Source organism: Mus caroli, unplaced genomic scaffold (genome assembly GCF_978045245.1).
Source record: "Mus caroli unplaced genomic scaffold, Mus_caroli_1 scaffold_13, whole genome shotgun sequence".
In the NCBI taxonomy this organism is placed as follows: Eukaryota; Metazoa; Chordata; class Mammalia; order Rodentia; family Muridae; genus Mus; species Mus caroli.
In genome coordinates, this window is record NW_028227268.1 from 18,121,024 (window position 1) to 18,141,444 (window position 20,421).

At 44.8% G+C, this 20,421-nt stretch overlaps 1 protein-coding gene across 1 annotated transcript; it reads right to left on the reverse strand.

The window, feature by feature from the left end:
• Window positions 1-606: 606 nt before the first annotated feature.
• LOC110304952 (ADP-ribosylation factor 2) lies at window positions 607-19,903 on the reverse strand. The gene is made up of 5 exons (XM_021176658.2): window positions 19,811-19,903; window positions 17,613-17,779; window positions 13,052-13,162; window positions 4,154-4,278; window positions 607-2,350 (listed from the first exon to the last, which is right to left on the reverse strand). The coding sequence occupies exons 2-5, from the start codon at window positions 17,758-17,760 to the stop codon at window positions 2,189-2,191; spliced, it is 546 nt and encodes a 181-aa protein (XP_021032317.1). The 5' UTR covers window positions 17,761-17,779; window positions 19,811-19,903; the 3' UTR covers window positions 607-2,188.
• Window positions 19,904-20,421: the final 518 nt, after the last annotated feature.

The following is a 20,421-nucleotide window of genomic DNA, read 5'->3' on the forward strand; positions in this document are numbered from 1 at the left end:
AAACTAAAGGAAGCAGGTTGAGCCCCCACAGTCTGCTTTTTACATGAGTATCTGGGCCAGTCTTGCCACACAGAGCACGCTTATAAAGACCAGAGCTCTAGGCAGCACCAGGGGAAAGGCAAGGCTAAAGCAACTCTCCTATGCTATTAGCAATGCTGGGCAGTGGGGGACAGCATTAGTGCTGCTGTCCTTGGTTAGACACCATGACATCTGGGGAAAGAGCAGAGCAAGACACTCGAAGGCATGGAGCATTTACTCCCTACCTCTGAGGTCAGTGCTGGCCTCCCATGCTGACAGGCTCTGACACACCAAGGCTAACAGTGAGTGGCTGGAAAGCAGGGCAAGCTAGACTTGAAAATTGGCTTCCCAGGACCAGGGCTCTGTTCAGAATCCTAGTGAAGTACCCTGACTTGCACTTTACTGACATCTCAGTTCTAAAGCCACTTGAGATGTCGTGTGAGGTGCCAGGAAGGAGGCGAGCAGGGGTCTGAGGGTGGGGCACTTCCTGGTGTGTTCTGGGTACATATCCTGAGGTTTTAGAAGAAAGTCAGAAATAAGGGGAAAGAGACTTGAGCCAGCTCAGACATCCAGGAGAACACGACCATGTCTACTTCCCAGTAAGTTCTTTATTGTCTAACCAATCACCACATGTTTACCACAGCCCAGCACCAGGCCAGGCACACTAAGCATAATTACAAAGGGCAAGAGCTCCCAGCCAATGGGAGGTGTACAATTTCAACATTTCTTAGGAATTCATCTGTGATTAAAAAATCACATCTAGACTTAGTCACCAGTATTGCAATGAACATTCTTTCAGATACTTTTTAAAGAAAAACATTACAGCCTACATTTACAATGGCATGGAATTTCTTTCCTAGTATAACTTTGTTACCAATGAACAAGATTTATTTGAAGTTCAGTTTGTGTTCCCCCTCCTGTAGCAGGGATCAATTTTTTCTGAAAGGAGTTTTAAAACGTTAAGCAGTAAAAGGGCTTAGGTACAAATGTGGCCCAGAGCTGTGTGGCCAGAAGGGCTTAGGGCTGAAGCCAGCTCCTCTCTGGGCCTTCCTATCACTACATCTGCAAGACAACACAGCACACACTTCCAAGCCACTCTTCCGATGCCATTGAGGAGGGAGCCTATGCCTCGAAAGCAGTCTAAGTACAAGATGCTTCTCGGAGCAAAGCTTAGCACCATCCCAGGGAGAATCGGGGCCACTGGGAACATCATCTCCTACATTAACCTCCCCACTTTCTCACAAACTCTCAGAACTCATGGTGTGCAGTTCTGGAAACAGATACTAACCAAATGCCTACAGAAGACTGGGACAAGGGGACACAGTGACAACTCCACCTAGGACAACTGTCTGCTTCATGTGAAGAACACTCAGCACAGAGCAGAGAAGTGGGAGCAGCAGCCTCGAGGGCCTGAGCCATGACGCCAGAACACAAGAGCTACCTCCCTTCACTTCCTCCAGCCAACCTTCACTCCACCGTGGACCATGAGGCTTAAGGGAAGAGGCCTGCCTCCTGCTGGGCCAGCAGCCCACAGAGTTTCCATTTGGCACGTATGGAACAGGCTGGAAACTTCTCTAGTGTTACAGTCTTGATACTCTAATGAAAAAGGTCACTGATTCCTTGGGCTAAAACAACCTAAATGAGTCAGTCTGAACTAACAGAACTTTGGGGAAGTATTCCCCTCTGAACTTCTTCACACCGGTGGTAATAATGCATCGTTTCTTCTCGAGAGCTTTAAAGCACTACAAGTGAGCTGCTAGCTTTGGCACAATGGAAAGAATGACAGATCCTTCCTTTCTTTTTATAAAAGGACACTGAAGTCCAACAGAATTCCGGGTGTATGCAGAGGCCAGACCCAGGTTGGCAACAATAGGACCTGTCTGGCTCCTGCTCTCTTCTTTTCCAGCCTAGAGATGCTCTGGCTATCACACCCGGGGAGGCCTCAGCAAAAATGATCATCAAAGCTAGTGAAATGGAAGGTAGCATTCAAAATGTAACACTGGTTTTCTTAAAATGGAATACTGGTTTTCGTATAGCGTGTATAAGGCACGGTGTGAGAAAGCTGCCCCCACTCCAGCCACACAGCCCCCTGGGCTCCTCACACGCTCACATGCACACGGGAAAGGCCAGCTGGCTTTGCCACAATGCATGGGGAATGGGTTGCTTCTGATCACTTCTGGTTTTTGAGCTGGTTGGAGAGCCAGTCCAGGCCTTCGTAAAGCCCATCTCCACTGGTCGCACAGGTAGCCTGAATGTACCAGTTTCTCTGGCGAAGGGAGTGTAAGCCAAGCTTGTCTGTGATCTCTGCTGCATTCATAGCATTAGGAAGATCCTTAAAGAAAACAAGCAAACAGTTTACCAACCTGTAGTCATGCAATGCAACAGGATCCTCCTCTAAAACACACCCCGGCCCTATTTCAGTGGCTCAGACCCAAAACCTTAGCTTTTCCTTTCTCAGTCCACACAGCAGTCCTACCATCAGAATTTACCCTGAATCTGACCACCTCTCACCATTCTCTCTGCCACCACACCCTAGTCTGACCCCACCACAGTTCACTTGGATGATGGACATAACCTCCTCACCGGTCACCCTGATTGTGTGCTTGCCCCTAAAGCCTATTTTCAGATCACATCCTCCTACCAAAACCTCACCAAAGTGCCCCTTCTTCCAGAGAAGAGTCAAGGCTACCACTGTTGCCCGCCAGGCTTCGGGACCTCTTTTAACTGGTCAACTTCATGTTTTTTACTATGGCATCCCTCTGTGTAGCCATTTGATAAAAGCTATTTACTCTGTGTGGTAACTGACTATACAACATGTCTCTTTTAACTAGAATGTAAAGCAATTAGTTATCTTTCTCTTTTCTCTCTGCCCCATATCTGAGTATACAGTAAGCTAAAACTAAACTAGAAATATTAGCATCAAGGGAAGATCTAGATGTACTGATATGGAAGAGTGTCAAACAGATGCTAAATAAGAATATAGGCTACAAAACAATGCACACCATCATCTCTGGGATTTAAATAGGTCTATAGTCACATAATTGCTTATAGAGGCATACAAAGTCTTGTCTCTGGAAAGAGATTCAAGAAATCTGACTTTTATCTGACAATCAAAGCTAAAGGAATGGAAGGTAGCATTCAGAATGTAACACTGGCTTTCTTTAATGATGTATTGGTTTTTGGACAGCCTGGGTAAGTCACAGTGTGAGAAAGCTCCCCCACTCCCAGCCATACAGCCCCAAGGGCTCTTCACACACTCATATGCACACAGGAAAAATGTTTCAATTGACATTCTAAACTTTGGCTTGTTCTGCTTTTATCATTAAAAACAAAGCCATGATTTTCTTCCTTAAAGCATGTTCTGTCCAGTGAACCTGCCGGGGACCCTATCAGCACCACATAGTAACAGGGAGTTAATCAGGATCCAGCCACTGCAGGAAGTCCTGCTTGTGGAGAGGAAGTGACATGAAGAACTGCCTTCAGCAAGTCTGAAGTGACAAGACTGGTGGCAGCACTATCGTTACTGTGCTATCTCAGCTGCATACATGATGGAGGAAGGAGACACAGCCCGTGAACAGAGGTGACCTCCAGAGCCCCACTCCAGCCTCTCTTTGGCTTGGTGCAGCTGAGATCCAGAGGCTGGGCAGTTCTGCACCAGCCTTGCCCCCACATTCATGACCCTTCCTTTCTAGATGAGCTTCCTCCTCCCCAACAACAACCCCCCCCCCCCCAGAGGATCCAATCTTCCCTGTGTCCGCCCCTCATTCTGCTTCTTGAACCTGCAGCTCCTTCCCTCCTGGCTTAGACGAGCACTTCCCACGGCTGCTCTGCACTCCCTTCCTCCACACACTTAGCACCAGACAGACTAAGTAGTCTTAATTCACTGCCTATCCTCCCACTACAAAGCAAACACAAATGCTGGGACTTTTGTGTCTTGTTCATTGCTAAGTACACAATACCTGCAGCAGAGCCTGGAACTTAGCAGATGCTCCATCAGTATTTATGGAGTGGTATATGACATTCTAAAAAGGAGATGGAGGAGGAGGCAGACATCTAATTTAGGTATCTTATATTTAAGTGCACCATCTGGCAGTAGACTTCAGTCTCAGTGTTCAGAAAGCCAACAAGTACATACCTGTTTGTTTACAAACACCAACAAGACTGCATCTCTGAGCTCATCTTCTGCTAGCATTCTGGTCAGTTCTTCCCTGGCCTCGTTGACCCGCTCTCGGTCATTACTGTCAACCACGAAAATCAGACCTGAAAAGAAATCCCAAGCATGTTAGTACATGGCCCTGGAGAGAGCAGCTCTTTATATATCCACACAGCTGCTCCCTGCTCACAGCGAGGCTGCACTGAGGCAGGCAACAAAAAGATGGTGCAGGCTTGTAACCCCAACACTCCAGAGGCTGAGGCAGAAGTATCACCTACAAGTTCAAAGTCAGGCTGAGCTATTAATACATTGTGAGACTCTGTCTCCTTCTTTTTTCCTTTTCCTTTTTCCCATCCTTCTTTTTAGAAAGTCTATATAACCACCAAAGCTAGGACGCTTACTGTACACTCATCTCACCTACCTTGTTCAGAAGGATTACAGCCCTTCACCAGACTAACCAGAAAGAACAAAGAAAAGTTAGGGCTAGTGATTAGTCACTAAATTTCCATCTCAGAGGGGAAAAGGAATTTGGAAGAACACGGTGTATACAGTGACAGTGTTTTCGGATGATCCCTAAAACAGAGAGTGACCTGAAGGCTAGGAGTGGGTCTGCTGCCTTGGAAGTGGTCCCAGGAAAGCAGGTGGAAGGGCTTGAGGGAGGAAGCCTGAAGGAAGGACAGGCAACACAAAAATGAACAGTCAAGGTGGCAGCTCCCAGGCAAACAGTGCTGGATGCTACTGGACATTCCAAGCCATATGAAAGCCATTTGTCCCCATGAGACAAACAGGGAAATTGTTTTTCCTTCCCCACATACCCAAGGCACCTGAAGGTTATAAAACCCTCAACACTTTTAGGTCACATTTGTGAGGATGTCAAGAGAGTCTGTGGACACCACAGTAAAGACTTTGGTTGTCCTTTTGTCAACAGAACGTTCAATGGGAGGGGAGTCTTTGATGGTGGGGAGCCCACCAGCTAGTTTATACTAATAAGACTGCCTCTGGGGAAGAAGGGAGGCTGGGGTTTAACTCACATGGTCAAACAATTCACTCCATGTGCCTCTATAATGAAGTCCCAATAAAACAATGCTCTGAGGAGCTCACACAGGCCTCCCTGGGGGCGGCACTGTTCACTATCTCACATTCATGTGCTAGCAGAAAAGGGTTGCTCCCTGAATTCTGGAACAGTAGACAACAGAAGCTGTGGCTGGCAGGCACCCTCTAGGGTCTTTCCTGTTCACTGCTGCATTTATGTCCTTTTGCTGTAATAAAACTGTGATTTCAAGTAGAGTCTATCCTGAGTCCTGTGCTTCATCCTCAAATGCTAGTAAACCAGCTAGTAGAATGAAAACTGCCGAATTATAACCACCCAGCAGGAAGTAAGGGTGGCTGGGGGACCCCACCCCGCTATAGCTGATGATAGAAGTCATTGTGTCCTTCAAAGTAAGAGTCTAAACTGTGCAAGGCAGCCCAGTTCAGGGTAGTGGGTGTCAACCTTGTAACTCCCACTGTATCAGCAGAGAAATCTCAGGAGGTGAAAAAGCCAGAGCAGGCTGAAGGAAGTACCATATTACAACTAAAGGAAGGGCTAAAATGTGTATAGACTTGCCATATTGGTGGAGGAAGCAGTAAAGCAGGAAGAATCTACAGGGGTGGGCAGCGACTCGGTCAGTATTCCACAATGACAATAACAATAACAAGTTGATGTTTGGGTAAAAGCAAGGCCTTTGAGACAAAAATGTGACCCAGCTATCCAAAGAACTTCCTGGATCCTAGGTTGAACAACCAGTAGTGACAGCTACTCCGTTTCTGGGATGTGAATGAAAACAAGCAGATTCTTCTGGACCTCAATCAGATCGTGGTGGGAATACTACAGGGCTGGACCCTAGCACTGTTATTAAATTGTAGGCACACTGGAGGTCTCAAAGAGTCAGCAGGTTATCAGACGCCAGGTCAAGTGATTCAAATGGGGAAACTGCCTGGAAGAAAACACTTAGTCAGAGACCGATGGGTCTCTGCAGATATCAGAAGGGCCATCGACTGGGTCAAGGTGCCTTGAAGAGCTCCATGAGGAAACAAGGCAGCAGAAAACCCCACAGGACAGGACAGAGGCAGAGGCAGAGGGACTGAAGATACAGTGAGCTGCTGAGAGAACACTGCTAGAGGTGCTTGTGCCCAGCTCAGGGCACTTTTCATGGGGAGACTGCAGGAGGAGAGACTCTAGTAGAGAGAAGGAAGTAGGGTCAGATGACAGAGATTTCACAACTGTCCAAGGGAGAAAACCGGGCCTGGTCCTCTGCCCTTGCCTCTGTGTGTCCCAGGCCCTCCAGGCAGTCTACCCAGCAGACAAGAGCTCTCAAGGCTTCTGACATGCTTAGAAGGCTGTGTCTGATATATCACATCAGATTAAAAAGGGAAAACTCAAGCTCCTACCCACACAGGTTTGGTATGCTACCTGAAGTTCTGGATTCCAATTCTGACTAACTAGACCACTGATGTGGAAATTCAAGCAGAGCCTTAGCTGCCAATGCAAAACCCACAGAGCACAAGTGACTGTTCTCACTTTGCTACTCCTAACACATGTAAAACATCATGTCCTTTACTATATACTCCCAAAAAGATGACTCTGTTCATGTGAATGAGACCCAAGTGGCCATGGGTGGGGTCCTCTGAGATCAAGACCCAAACCAGATGCTTTAAAATAGAGTATTTTAAATAAAATATTTTTTTCTTAAGAATAAAATAGGGGGCTGGAGAAATGGCTCAATGGTTAAGAGCATCGGCTGTTCTTCCATAGGACCTGGGTTCAATTCCCATCACCCACATGGGGGCTCACAACTGTCTGTAACTCTAGTTTTAAGGGATCTGACACCCTCATACAGACTTGTAGCCAAAACATCAGTGCTAATAAAATAAAAATACATAAATCTTTAAAAAATAAAAAAATAGGTGCTGGTGAGATGACTCAGTGGGTAAGAGCACCCGACTGTTCTTCGGAAGGTCCTGAGTTCAAATCCCAGCAACCATATGGTGGCTCACAACCATCCGTAATGAGATCTGACTCCCTCTTCTGGAGTGTCTGAAGACAGCTACAGTGTACTTACATATAATAAATAAATAAAAATAAATAAAAAAATAAAAATAAAATAGAAACTGTGTGTGGTGGCACATGCCTTTAATCTCAGCACTCATGAGGCAGAGGCAGGTGGATCTCTGTTAGTTCGAGGCCAGTCTGGTCTACAAAGTGAGTACAGGACAGCCAGGGCTACACAGAGAAACTCTGTCTTGGAAAAGAAAGTTAAATTAAATTTTATAGTAGGTCCTACTTTGTACTATTTTAATGCATGTCTTTATTTAAGAAACCACCTCAGAATGACTGCACTTATAAGAGAGAAGGCACACTGATACATGAAGAGTTTGTAGAGGAGCCATATATAGCTGGAGGACCATGAGTTCCAGGCAAGCCTCACCTACATACCAAGACCCTGTGGAAGAACCCTTGCTTAGCATATGGAAGGGTCTAGGTTTGATCTCAGCCTTGCCCCTCACCCTGCAAGTAAGGGAAATATATGTATTATATTATTTTATATGTATTATATCATGTAATATATCTTATGTATTATATTGTAATATATTGTATTATGCATATGTATAATGTATATATGTAATATATGCAATTATATTTATCATATTAGCTACACTTGTAGAAAAAGGTATGTGTAAACAAAAGAAATAAATATGGTTGTGTGGGGGAGGTAAACTGAGAAATAAACCTGTTCTCTTTGTATCCCTTTCTCTTCTCTTTTCTTTTGAGAGATAAACTGCCACTCAGTAATTAAATGAATGGTGGTAGCCCACGCTTTAGTCCCAGCACTTGGGAGGCAAAGGCAGGTGTATTTCTGAGTTCGAGGCCAACCTGGTCTACAGATTGAGTTCCAGGACAGCCAGAGCTACACAAAGAGACCCTGTTTCAAACTGTTTCAAAATCCATGTCAGAACTAAAGAGCCATTTTATGTACTCTAGAGTTATCAGTTAGGAAATCAGATAGTCTAGATTCTAGTCTAACAGGTACGCCAGCATGGGGCTGACCTCCAGCACACTGGCAAAGCATTCTAGCCCCAAGCTCTGAGCTACATCCTCAGGGTAGAAAAAAAAAAATTTTTTTTTAAACATCTCGCAAAGTTGACAAGGCTGGTCTTGAATTATTCAGCAGCCCAGGCAGACTTTGAACTTGTGATTCTCCCTTGGCATTCTGAGTACTTCAGGCCTGTAGCACCAGGCCCAGCTTTTGATGTCTTAATGGAGAATTACAGACATTCATTAAGGTCTGTCATACTCAACAGACTGATGAAAAAAATTTAAATTAAAAGACAACCTGACCTTTGGGAAGTTGGCAGACAATACAGAGGCAGCATCCAAGACTCCTTGCAGATGAGAGAGATGCTGGCCAGCCAGAGAGTTCCAGTCTACTGTTCACGCAGCTCCTACTTGCTATTTCATAAAGAGCCCAAACTACCACCCCTCAGTCTCAGAACACAGCTTCTCCCTGCCATCAAAGCAACAGTTACAGAAATCCTACAAAATCAGGCTTGTTACAAATAGAAGATTGAAGACAAAACCCACCTCAGCTTGATGCCTAAATGTGAAAACTGAATAGGGTGGAAAAGAAATGTGGCCAGAGAACAATGTCTGTCTGGAGTTCTGGGTGCTTCTGCCTCAGCCACACAACTGAGAACTTTACAAAATTAATTTCATTTCAGCCCAGGATTTGGGAAGTAGGCTTTATCCTCGTCTTAAGATAAGGAAATGGAGGCAGAAGAAATGACTTAACTTCCCTAAGGTTTCTTAGCAGCTGTTGTTCAGCCCAGCTGTTGTAGTTTATTACAGATAAAAAGGTGTAAAGTGGCCAACCTGCCTAACAACTCCACGACAAATACAAACTCTAGTGAGCACCAAAAAATGTATCCTATTCGCAATACACTAAATCACAATGTAAAAATCACCGTGGAAGTGATGTGGTTTCTCTGAAAATGAAGACTCAAGTATTTTTCCTGGCTTCTTTGTATAGAATGTCTTTCAGGAAATGCCTATTTAAAAGGACTGCAGCAGACAACGAGAGGAAGAGTGAGAAGGGGCTGGGGGAGCGGCTCCATGTGCTTGCTGGCTTAGCACGCATATGGCCCTGGGTTCAACCCTTAACACACAAGGAAAAACAGCAGCGTTCCAGGCCAGCTTGGATTAGGCAGGGCCCTCTCTCACATTTAACACAATTTAAAGAAACCACCATTCTGTGACGCCTGGCCCTTCTATCTTTACCATATGTACTAGGATCACGTGCTAAAAGCAGCCGAGGAAATTGGGCTGACAGCATCTGAGCACATAGGCATCAGAGTATGAAAACCCAGGAGCTAAAGGTGGGAGAGGACCACTGTTTAAACGTGTGCTGGATTTCAGTTGTACAAGGTGATACAGCTTTTGACGATGGGCAAAAGTTTTGATGTACATCATTGTGAATGTATTTAAGCCTATAAGCTTAAGAGTAGTTTATGTGTGTCTAGGGGCTCTGTGGCAGAGTGCTTACCTAGCACGCTTGAGGCCCTGGGTTTAATCCTGTAGCAGAAACAAAACAGGACAAACATGGCTAACTCAGGTAGGGTGGCTGCAGTGGGAAGATCTGGAAGATGCTGAGTCTTAAGTGAGCCTGGACTACATTGAACAAGTGCATGTCATTATAAAAAGGGGAGAGGGGATGTTTTATTTTACTTTTCAAGATTTATTTATTTATTTTATATATGTGAGCATGCTGTCGCTGTCTTCAGACACACCACAAGAGGGCAATGGATCCCATTTCAGATGGTTGTGAGCCACCATGTGGTTGCTGGAAATTGAACTCAGGACCTCTGGAAGAGCATCCAGTGCTCTTAACCACTGAGCCATCTCTCCAGCCTCAAAAGTTTTTGTTTGTTTGTTTGTCTGTTTGTTTTTGTATTAAAACAACAGTATTTTATTTTGGGGCTGGAGAAATGGCTCAGCGGTTAAGAGTACTGACTGGTCTTCCAGAGGTGCTGAGTTCAATTCCCAGCAACCACATGGTGGCTCACAACCATCTGTAGTGGGATCCGATGTTCTCTTCTGGTGTGTCTGAAGACAGCTACAGTGTGCTCACATTTTATAAAATAAATAAATCTTTAAAAAAAAGTATTATATTTTTGTGAGTACTCTGTTGTTTTGTTAGGAGTCACAAAATGGTGGTTTCTTTAAATTATGTTAAATGTGAGAGAGAGCTCTGCCTAATCCAAGCTGGCCTGGAACTATCTATTTTCCCTAGTCGTGTTGATGTTAGGGGTTGAACCCAGGGCCATGCATGCCAAGCAAGCAAGCAAGCAAGCAATCAAGCGCACACACACACACACACACAATGATAACAACAGAATACAAGTACAAAACAACAAATGACAACAGAAAACCCTTTCACCCAGCATCCTGCTCATGGGTAAATCACAATAACTGAATTATGAACTCTGCTGGACCCAGTGGCACACACCACAATTCTAGCACTCTGGAGGCAGAGCAGGAAGATCTCTAATACCTGCAAAAGAGTCACAGCAATATTGTTCACAATAGACAAGTGTCCATCAATAAATGAACAAGCCAGCCCTGGTGCCATATACCTGGAATCCTAACACTATGTAAGACCACCTGAGTTTAGGATTTGGAAAGAGACTTGTATGGGCATCATAGTCATACTCCAATCACAAAATAAGAAAAAGAAAAAAGAAAACAAACAAACAAAAAAAAGCCATGCATGCATGGAGCATGCATGGTGGCACATATCTGTGACTCCAGCAAACAAGCATTGATCACAAGTTCAAGGCCAGCCTTAGCCACATGAGGTTAAGGGCAGTTTAGGTTACATGAGACTGACTATGGCAATATTATTCAGCAGAATAAAGCCAGGTGTGGTGGCACTCAACTCTAATCACAGTACTTGAGAGACAGAGTGTGATGGTTTGTATATGCTTGGCTCAGGGAGTGGCAGTGTTGGGAGGTGTGGCATTGTTGGAGTAAGTGTAGGTGTGGGCTTTAATACCCTTGTCCTAGCTGCCTGGAAGCCAGTATTCTTTTTTTTTTTTTTTTTTTTTTTTTTTTTTTTGTGGTTTTTCAAGACAGGGTTTCTCTGTGTAGCTCTGGCTGTCCTGGAACTCACTTTGTAGACCAGGCTGGCCTCGAACTCAGAAATCCGCCTGCCTCTGCCTCCCGAGTGCTGGGATTAAAGGCGTGCGCCACCACGCCCGGCTGGAAGCCAGTATTCTGCTAGCAGCCTTCAGATGAAGATGTAGATCTCCCAGCTCCTTCTGCACCATGCCTGCCTGGATGCTGCCATGTTTCTGCCTTGATGATAATGGACTGAACCTCTGAACCTGTAAGCCAGCCCCAACTAAATATTGTCCTTATGAGACTCTCCTTGGTCCTGCTATCTGTTCATAGTAGTAAAACCCTAATACACAGAGGTAGTAGGATCTCTGTGAATTCCAGGCCAGTTTGATCTACATAGAATTGTTACTCTTGGAAGTGATAAAATTACACGGAGACTGTGGTTTTAAAAAAAAAAAAAAAAAGTAAGAGACCTCATCAGTTGGAAATGACCACTGAAGGATGTGAGAGTCAAAGGCAGCACATCCGGGATGGAAAGTGTTAATGAAAGAGACAGAGTGATGGGTCCAGTGGGCTCATCATAGACTCACCTCTCCCTTTGTATATTTTTAATTTCCCACTAAAGAAAGCATTTAGGACTTGGTACACGTACAGGTCTGTTGACAGATGCTTGCCTAACGAGAACTAGGCTCAATCTGTAGCACTACAAAGAGCTGGGTGTGGTGACACACATAATGATGTAATGCAAACACCAGGAGGCAAAGACAGGAGGATTAGAAAGTAGAGGCTAACTACACTTGAAATTCCAGACCATCCTGAGCTACATATGAGATCTTGTCTCAAGATAAGGAAAACATTTTTAAAAACCACCCTATTTTGAGGAAAGATATCCTAAAATCTACAAGTTAAGAAAATGACTACAAATAGAGTTATGTATCAAGTGTAATAGCTAAAAGAGTATTGTTGAGAAATAAAGGGGTGTTTAACCTGGGGGGTTGTCCTCAAGACTGATAAATGCTAAGTCTTTACTGTTAAACACATGCAACAAAAACTCCATCAGCTTCAGAATCTTCAAAAGTGAATATAGTGAAGTAGACTCCAAAATGAGTAATCCATAGGTGCCATACGGTAAATATTCCACATGGGAATCGGGGTGTGAAAACCATGTGAACAGTCTGTTTCCACTGGCAAGACCCAGCAGGCACCATTTACTGGAAATAAAGCCCTGGGAAGCAGTGGCTTAGAGCTGCTTCCCAGAACTCCTGGGTAAGAAAAGGAAGGGCAGACCTGAGTGGGTGTCCACGCTAGCTCATCAACACCTGCAGGAGGAGGGCCAGCAGGGAAGCATTGTGGCCACACAAGATGACAGAATTTGGGGTTCCAGCTACCCCTTTCTTGATGGATTCGATTTTCATGTATTCTCAGCAGATTTAAAGGAGCTGACTAAATTTGAGTTCTTCAAAGCAGACACTTCATCTAAGAGCAAACATCCCTCCCTCAATAACTGAATGATGAACTCCACCAGGCTAATCGTTTTCTAGCCTTTCTGCAAGAAAAGGAGCTAAACCCCAAGTTCTTTTTTTCTGGGACATGTCGAGGAGCCAAGTCACAAAGACACCTCCCCAGTATGTGCAGGGACAGCTGCTACCCTAACAAAGCAGAGCACCAGCAGGCACCCCAGGTCCCCACCTTTAGACACATTCGGTATGCACACCTCCAGTCTTTACCTTGAGTGTTCTGGAAGTAATGTCGCCACAAAGGTCTAATTTTGTCCTGGCCACCAACATCCCAGACTGTGAAGCTGATGTTTTTGTACTCTACTGTCTCCACATTGAAACCTAAGAAGGGAAGGGAGAAACACTTCATTAGGATTTTCATTGGTTCAGCAATTCTAAGTAACTTCACTTAACACCTGAATAGTACTTTTAATTTATAAACCAGTTAGAGAAAGTTTGTCATCTGTCATTCACTGTGCCTGGTCTCTCAAACTGGGCTCTGATCACCCACCCCAAACACTCATCTAATCAGCAGCCTCCCAGCCCTGCTTTCTCCAACAGAAGACGTCCCAGTGCTTGTGAACAGAGAGAAGCTATCCACGGAAGTGATTTCCACCTCCCACCACACAGTTTAAGAATCTTCTAGCTGGGCGTGGTGGCGCACGCCTTTAATCCCAGCACTCGGGAGGCAGAGGCAGGCGGATTTCTGAGTTCGAGGCCAGCCTGGTCTACAAAGTGAGTTCCAGGACAGCCAGAGCTACACAGAGAAACCCTGTCTCGAAAAACCAAAAAAAAAAAAAAGGAGAAAAAAAAGAATTCTTTGTAACTTTATGGGCTGGTGAGATGGCTCAGTGGGTAAGAGCACCCGACTGCTCTTCTGAAGGTCCGAAGTTCAAATCCCAGCAACCACATGGTGGCTCACAACCATCCGTAATGAGATCTGACTCCCTCTTCTGGTGTGTCTGAAGACAGCTACAGTGTACTTACATATAATAAAAATAAATCTTTAAAAAAAAAAAAAAAAAAAAAGAATCTTCTTACTTCTTCCCCACACTACTCGCCCTCCATTTTAGAACACTAGAGAATGTCTAGTATGGAATGACAACATCCTCCACCTGTGTGCTAGATTCAGTCTATCAGGACTGCCTGAAGACTTGCCTACATCGCTAACATAAGTAACATAACATCTCCATCCAACCTGTCCTCAGCAAGCCTGTGTACTTCATATTTCACATCTCAAAAAACAAATCTACACTAGGTGTGGTGTCAGATGCCTGTAACCCCAGCACTTCAGACAGAGGAAGGCAGATCAAGATCAGGGCTATCCTCAGCTATCCAAAGAGTTCAAGGGTAGCTTGGGCAGTATCCCATTAAAACCTTATGCATCCCTCTTAAATCCACATCTTTACCCTCTGAGACCTTCTGTTTGTTCTTCTACTAAAGTCAAGGAAATTCCTGAAAATGAGTAATGAATTCTAATAATACCCAAGTAAAGTTCAAATGAATATGCCAGGAAGTGGTGAATAAAGATACCTCTGAATGACAACTTAGTATATGATAAGGCATTTCACATTACCATGGAAGTTATTCAGTATCTTCCAGATACTGAAAGGAAATGAAAAAGCACGTGTTTGTGAAAACATGAGACAGGGCTGGAAGGATCCTCAGTGGTTAGCGCACTGGCTGCTCTTCCAAAGGGCCTGGGTTTGATTCCCAGCAACCCCAGGGCAGCTCACAACATCTGTAACTCCAGTTTCAGAAGATCTGATGCCATCTTCTGACTCAAAAAGCACCAGGTACACAAGTGATATACAAATATAAATACCCATACACATTACAAATACAAATATATACAAATATAAATATATACAAATATAAATACCCATACACATAAAACAAATATATACAAATATAAATATATACAAATATAAATACCCATACACATAAAAGCAAATATATACAAATACAAATATATACAAATATAAATACCCATACACATTAAAAACAAAATAAAAATGCTTTTTAAGAGCTAAAGATATGTACTTTGACATCATTTACAAAAACAAACAATGAAGCCTGACAGACACAGTGTCAATAAGCCTGAAATGTCAGCACTTGAGAGGATGAAGCAGGAGGATTGCTGCCAGTTTAAGATTACGTATTTAAGGTTACGTAGCATTACATAGCAAGACTGTGTCTTAAAAAGGAAAAACCAAAACAAACAAAACTAAGGACTGGAGAAAAATAGCTCAGGGAGCAAAGTGACTGCCTTGCAACCATGAGGACCTAAACCTAATCCCCAAAGTCCAAGGCTGGAGGTGGTGGGCAGGGAGGTGGCGAGTAGGGGTGGTAGAGGATTTGTAATTCTAGAACTGGAGAGGCACAGACAGGAGGATCCCTGGGGATTGATGGCCAACAAGCCTGACCTCATCAGGTGAAATCCATGCCAGTGAGAGATTCCTGTCTTAAAAACTGTGTGTGTGTGTATGTGTGTGTGCACGTGCACTCGTGCACAGTGACTGAACAATGACACCCAGGGCTGTGCTCAGGCCTTGACACTCTCCAATGCATGTGTACACACACACACAAACATTTACAAATAACCTAACCACTTATCAATGAATATTACTTTAAAACACAGCCATATGACGGAACACTAAACCAGTTATTAAGATTAGATGATGTCCTACTGCTGTCAATTTTAACCTAGTGAAGGCCAGCTCATTCTTTTAGCCTCAGCTAAGTCTCCAGGGTACCTCTTCTGTCGGTGGCTTCCACTTCCTCTTTAGCTGCTTTTACCTAGACAGCCAGCAAGCCAGACCGCTGTTTCCAGGTAGAATGGTCTTTTATCCTCCGGGGCCCTGGCTTCCTTAACTAATGGTGGCAACTTTCAGTTATAGGGATGCTTCACTAGCCAAAGCAAATCACACGGGCAAGTTCAGCACCACGAAGGAAGGAGTTCAGGGGCACAGCTGCTGAGGAGCATGGTTCACTGGAGGCCATTAGTTCAACAAACTATCACGTCAGTATGCACTTCATTCACCAACGAGTTATCAGACACCTAACATGGCCAGGCATTTACTCAGATGCTGGGGACAGTGAATGGGACTTATTTATTCTGATGGGAAGAAGACAGTGAACAATCAATAAACTACAAATGTTTCCAAGTGCTATTAAGGACTTCAAGTTACTATGGAAACTTAGGGCAAGAAAAAAAGAAAGGAGCCTCTGAGAAATAATGCATAAGCTGAGATCCAAAAGAATGGGCTGGCGGCATTCACTAGGAAGGAGGCGGGAAAGCATTCCAGAGGAAAACCAATCAAAAGTGAGCACACACACTATTGCATTAGCAACCTGGGAAACAGCACCTATTTTACAAATACATCCATCGAAATCTCTCAATACTAAAAGAACATTCAAAACTTGTATATTTTTGCATATAAAATGTATAGAAGCATGTATTTCAGTTTTATTTGTGCGTATATATGTGTACAGGCATGCATGATCGACGTGAAACATGCTACATTGTAAATGTGGAGTCCCAAGAAACAAACTCAGATGGCCAAGCTGGAAGCAGAGCCTCAGACAGTACCCAAAGGCACACAACAGCCTGGAGATCTGGTTTTGTAGGTAAGTCACAAGGCAAAGATTAAGTTCTGTCAAAACTGCTTCTACAAATCCTTTAAAAAGCCCATAAAACCTGGTTCACAGTGAGGATAAATTGCTGAACTCCTTGGGTACCATCTTAAATACTTGTCTTGAGCCACAGTGAAAAAAAAACACAGAGTCTACCATCACACACTGGGAGCACACCTGGCTCAGAGAGATGCTCCCAAGGGAAGCCAGGGAGGATGGAGGTTGAGAAAGGCAGTGCTAGTTCCCACCTACGGCTTGTACTAGGTTCCACTCCAACAGAAAGGGTAGCCAGTAGAGCTTCCTTGTTATCGTGTAACTTTACTATCTTTTCCTCTTTGCCAAGCAAACAGGGTTAAATGTGCTTAACCTAAATTTGTTCACAAATCCCCTGTAAGCTGAGGAACTTGCCAGGGATGTTAGGAAGCACTTAGAAATACTTATGATTGGGCACAGTGGTTCACTTAGGAGGATGTCAGAGGGAGTGTCACAAGTTTGAAGCCAGTCTGGCTACAGTAGAAGACCTTGACTTAAAAAACCACAACAAGCCGGGTGTGGTGACGCACGCCTTTAATCCCAGCACTCGGGAGGCAGAGGCAGGCGGATTTCTGAGTTCGAGGCCAGCCTGGTCTACAAAGTGAGTTCCAGGACAGCCAGGGCTATACAGAAAAACCCTGTCTCGAAAAACCAAAAAAAAAAAAAAAAAAAAAACCACAACAAATTTATAGAACTTCATTTGGGGCTTCAAACGTTTATGTTCTTGAAGTTGTCAAAGATTTAAAAGAAACAACTATTCAATATAAGCACATCAGGGGCTGGAGGAATGACTCAGAGGGTAAAGTGCTTGCCGATCAAGCCTGAGGACCTGAGATCAGACCCCTCCCACACATGCAGAAGATAGGCCTGATGGCACATGTCTGTAACCAGTGCTGCAGGGAGACCCTCAAGCCTGATAGACAGAGAGCCTTGTCAAAATGACAGGCTCTGGGTTCAGCAAAGATGCTCTGTCTCAAAAGTAAGGTGGAGAGTGATAGAGAAGATGTGAGTGCATGCATACACATATGTCATATATATACACAAATGAAAACTTTGAAAAAGTAACACATCAAATTGTAACATGCTAAACTATGAACTGGAAAGGCCACAGTCATGGATATACCTATGGTAGGGATGGTTGTCACAATCTCTCCCAGCTTCAATTTGTACAAGATTGTTGTTTTGCCAGCTGCATCTAAGCCCACCATGAGGATCCGCATTTCCTTTTTCCCAAATAGACTTTTAAACAGCTTTTCAAAAACATTCCCCATTGTAGCTGAACTCTGCAACCTGGAAAAAAAGCAAGTTGAACAGTTATTCTTCATTGATATGTGTACACACACACACATATGTATATATAGATATACATACATGTAACACATATAAAATACATGGCACAATTAGTGATGGTTCCTAGTACAAGTTAAGTACAGCTTGGCCAATAAGGAAGAGGGTGTCTTGTTTTCAAAAGGGGATACCACTAAGCCATCCTCTGATACTCTGCCAGAAAACAGTATTTTCCATTGCAGCATCCAAGTGAGATGTATGTAGGAAGCTCACACAGCCTCAATGGCACGCTATGGTGGCAGCCTCTAGTCATCTTAAGCATGGAAGAAATGCCATGACATATAACTGTAGTTTGTTCTAAGCCCACCTCAATTGAAAATTCATGAAGCAGACATCCTGTTCTCCACAAAACATAGCAAAGTCCTTAGTGTGAGTAAGATAGTGATATCCCTAGGAAACTGTAGTTAGTTGTCCTTGGCTGGCAGACAAGACCAAAACCCAGAGAAGGACTAAAAAGTTTCAGAGTTGAAGATCTCAAGGGTTGGGGAACTCTTCTAAGACTCACACCAAGTAGGCAGGGTTGAGGGAAGACTTTAGCATCTAGCATCCAATGGGGGTAACCATCTTCTTAAAATCTATATACAGATACAAATATGGTTGGCCATATAGGCCTGTGAATGTTCATGAGGCAAAGACAACTCCCAGGTCAAGCAAAAGGTACTTAGCCGACCAAATCGTCCCTGTGCCTGTTCCCCGTCATTACTCCCTAGAAGGAACATCTAACAGCTTAAACAGCAACTGTTTTATTTTTTTTCAACAAAATATCCGGCAGGTTATATGACAAAGCAATGAAGTCAGATGTGGTTTTGCACAAAGTACATGGTCTTTGTTTTAACAGATCAGCCTATTTGAATGACATGATGCTTCAGACTTAAAAGCAGAAAACTTAAGTGCACACCCTGTACACTCTTTGATCAACAACGGCTGTTGGGGGTGAGGGGAACATTCTAAGGCTGGGACTAACGCCCCCTCAAAAAACAAACAAACAAACAAAACTCCACAATATATCTGTGTTCCAGAAACTATGGTTTTCCTTTTCAAGTTATTCACCAAGGAGAGCTTTAGTGGTATGCGTGTAAAAGACAGCCATTCATCCAGATTCTAGTGACTCAGAGGAGAGGGTGGCTGATTCCAGAAGTCCCACCTTTGAAAGTCAACAGTTCCTACAGCAGTCTAATATCATGGACTATGGCCAAATACTCATCACTCCATTCTACCACGATGAGCACATTCCTCCTGTACACACGAGAGCCAAATGATCAAAGAAAGGATGGCTACTTTCCTCATAGGTTGTCATGATCTAAAAATCGTCCAGGACCTTGACACATTCAAAATTCCTAAATTCCTTTCATGCTTCCGGGGGTTGAGGGGGGGAGAAGTGTCATAGACCAGGAAACTCAAAGGACCATTCATTAAGAGGAAAAGGAGGAACCTCCTGCTTCCAGGCGCCTGGAGGCAGAATGCCAGATTCCCCTTGTCACCGCACAGCACATTCACGGTTGTCCCGCAGGCTTCCCTCCGTTCGTCTCCCCGCTCCGAAGTCCTAGGCCCCAACGGTGGGCCGGGAGACCCTCTTGAGTAATATCTATCAGCCCCAGATCCCTTTTCCCAAACGTCCAGGGAGGAAAATCCTAAGTGGCAATGATAGTGAGACCTCAAGGGCAGGAGCGACAGCAGGAGCCGCCAAGGTGAGCGCGCGCAAAGCCGAGCACGCGCGCCGACAACCTGGGGCCGGTGAGGGCTCTGTCCGCCTGGGAAGCCATGCCGTTCCCTCGGGACAGCGGGACCGCTACGCCGCAGAGCCCGCCGAACGTCAACAGGCACCGCGCCTCCTGGCTCGACAGAGGCGGGGAATCCAGGGACCCAGCCCCTTTCCGCAGGCCGCCGCCGCTCTCCAGTGTCCTGCCCGCTGACACGCTGGAAACTAACCCGGCTCCAGGCGCCGCAGTCCCTCCCCTGCAGCCCGCGACTCACCTGTCTCCGCAGCGAACACCTTCACAAAGCCACTCACGAAAACGCCACTCGGCCGCGGCCGCCGTGAGGAATTCGGCTCGCCTCAATAAAATGGCGACTGGCTGGGGGCGGGAACAGCAACCAACCAATCATCCGCCGCCTCCTGGGAACTCTTGCGCCTATGTCCGCGAAGTTACTTGAATGACAAAACATCTGACCAATGGGAATGACAATAAGGCTGGACGGGAGTAGGCCCGCCCCCCGCGACCTAGGCGACGGTACCACGCTCTGGAAATGCCGGCTTCATCTTCCAATGGGAGCTCACCGCATTCGGGCGAGACACGCCCACATGCCCCACCCGAAGCTACAGACGACCAATCAGAAAAGCAAAAGGGTTTCCTATTTGCCCTGCCAATCAACTCCGGGACTTTTCACGGATTGAACTAACCCGGGGAGCATTCTGACCAACCCAACGCTGGTATGTGGGAGGGGCCAGGTTCACAGAGATATTTAAGGAAATTTGCTGTGGTTGAGCTAAAAGTAGAAACTGGTTTGAGCACAGTTCCTGGTCAGAAATACCCAGATTCCAACATCGAAATTAGGCATAAAGAAGATTTCCTATTTGGTATGGA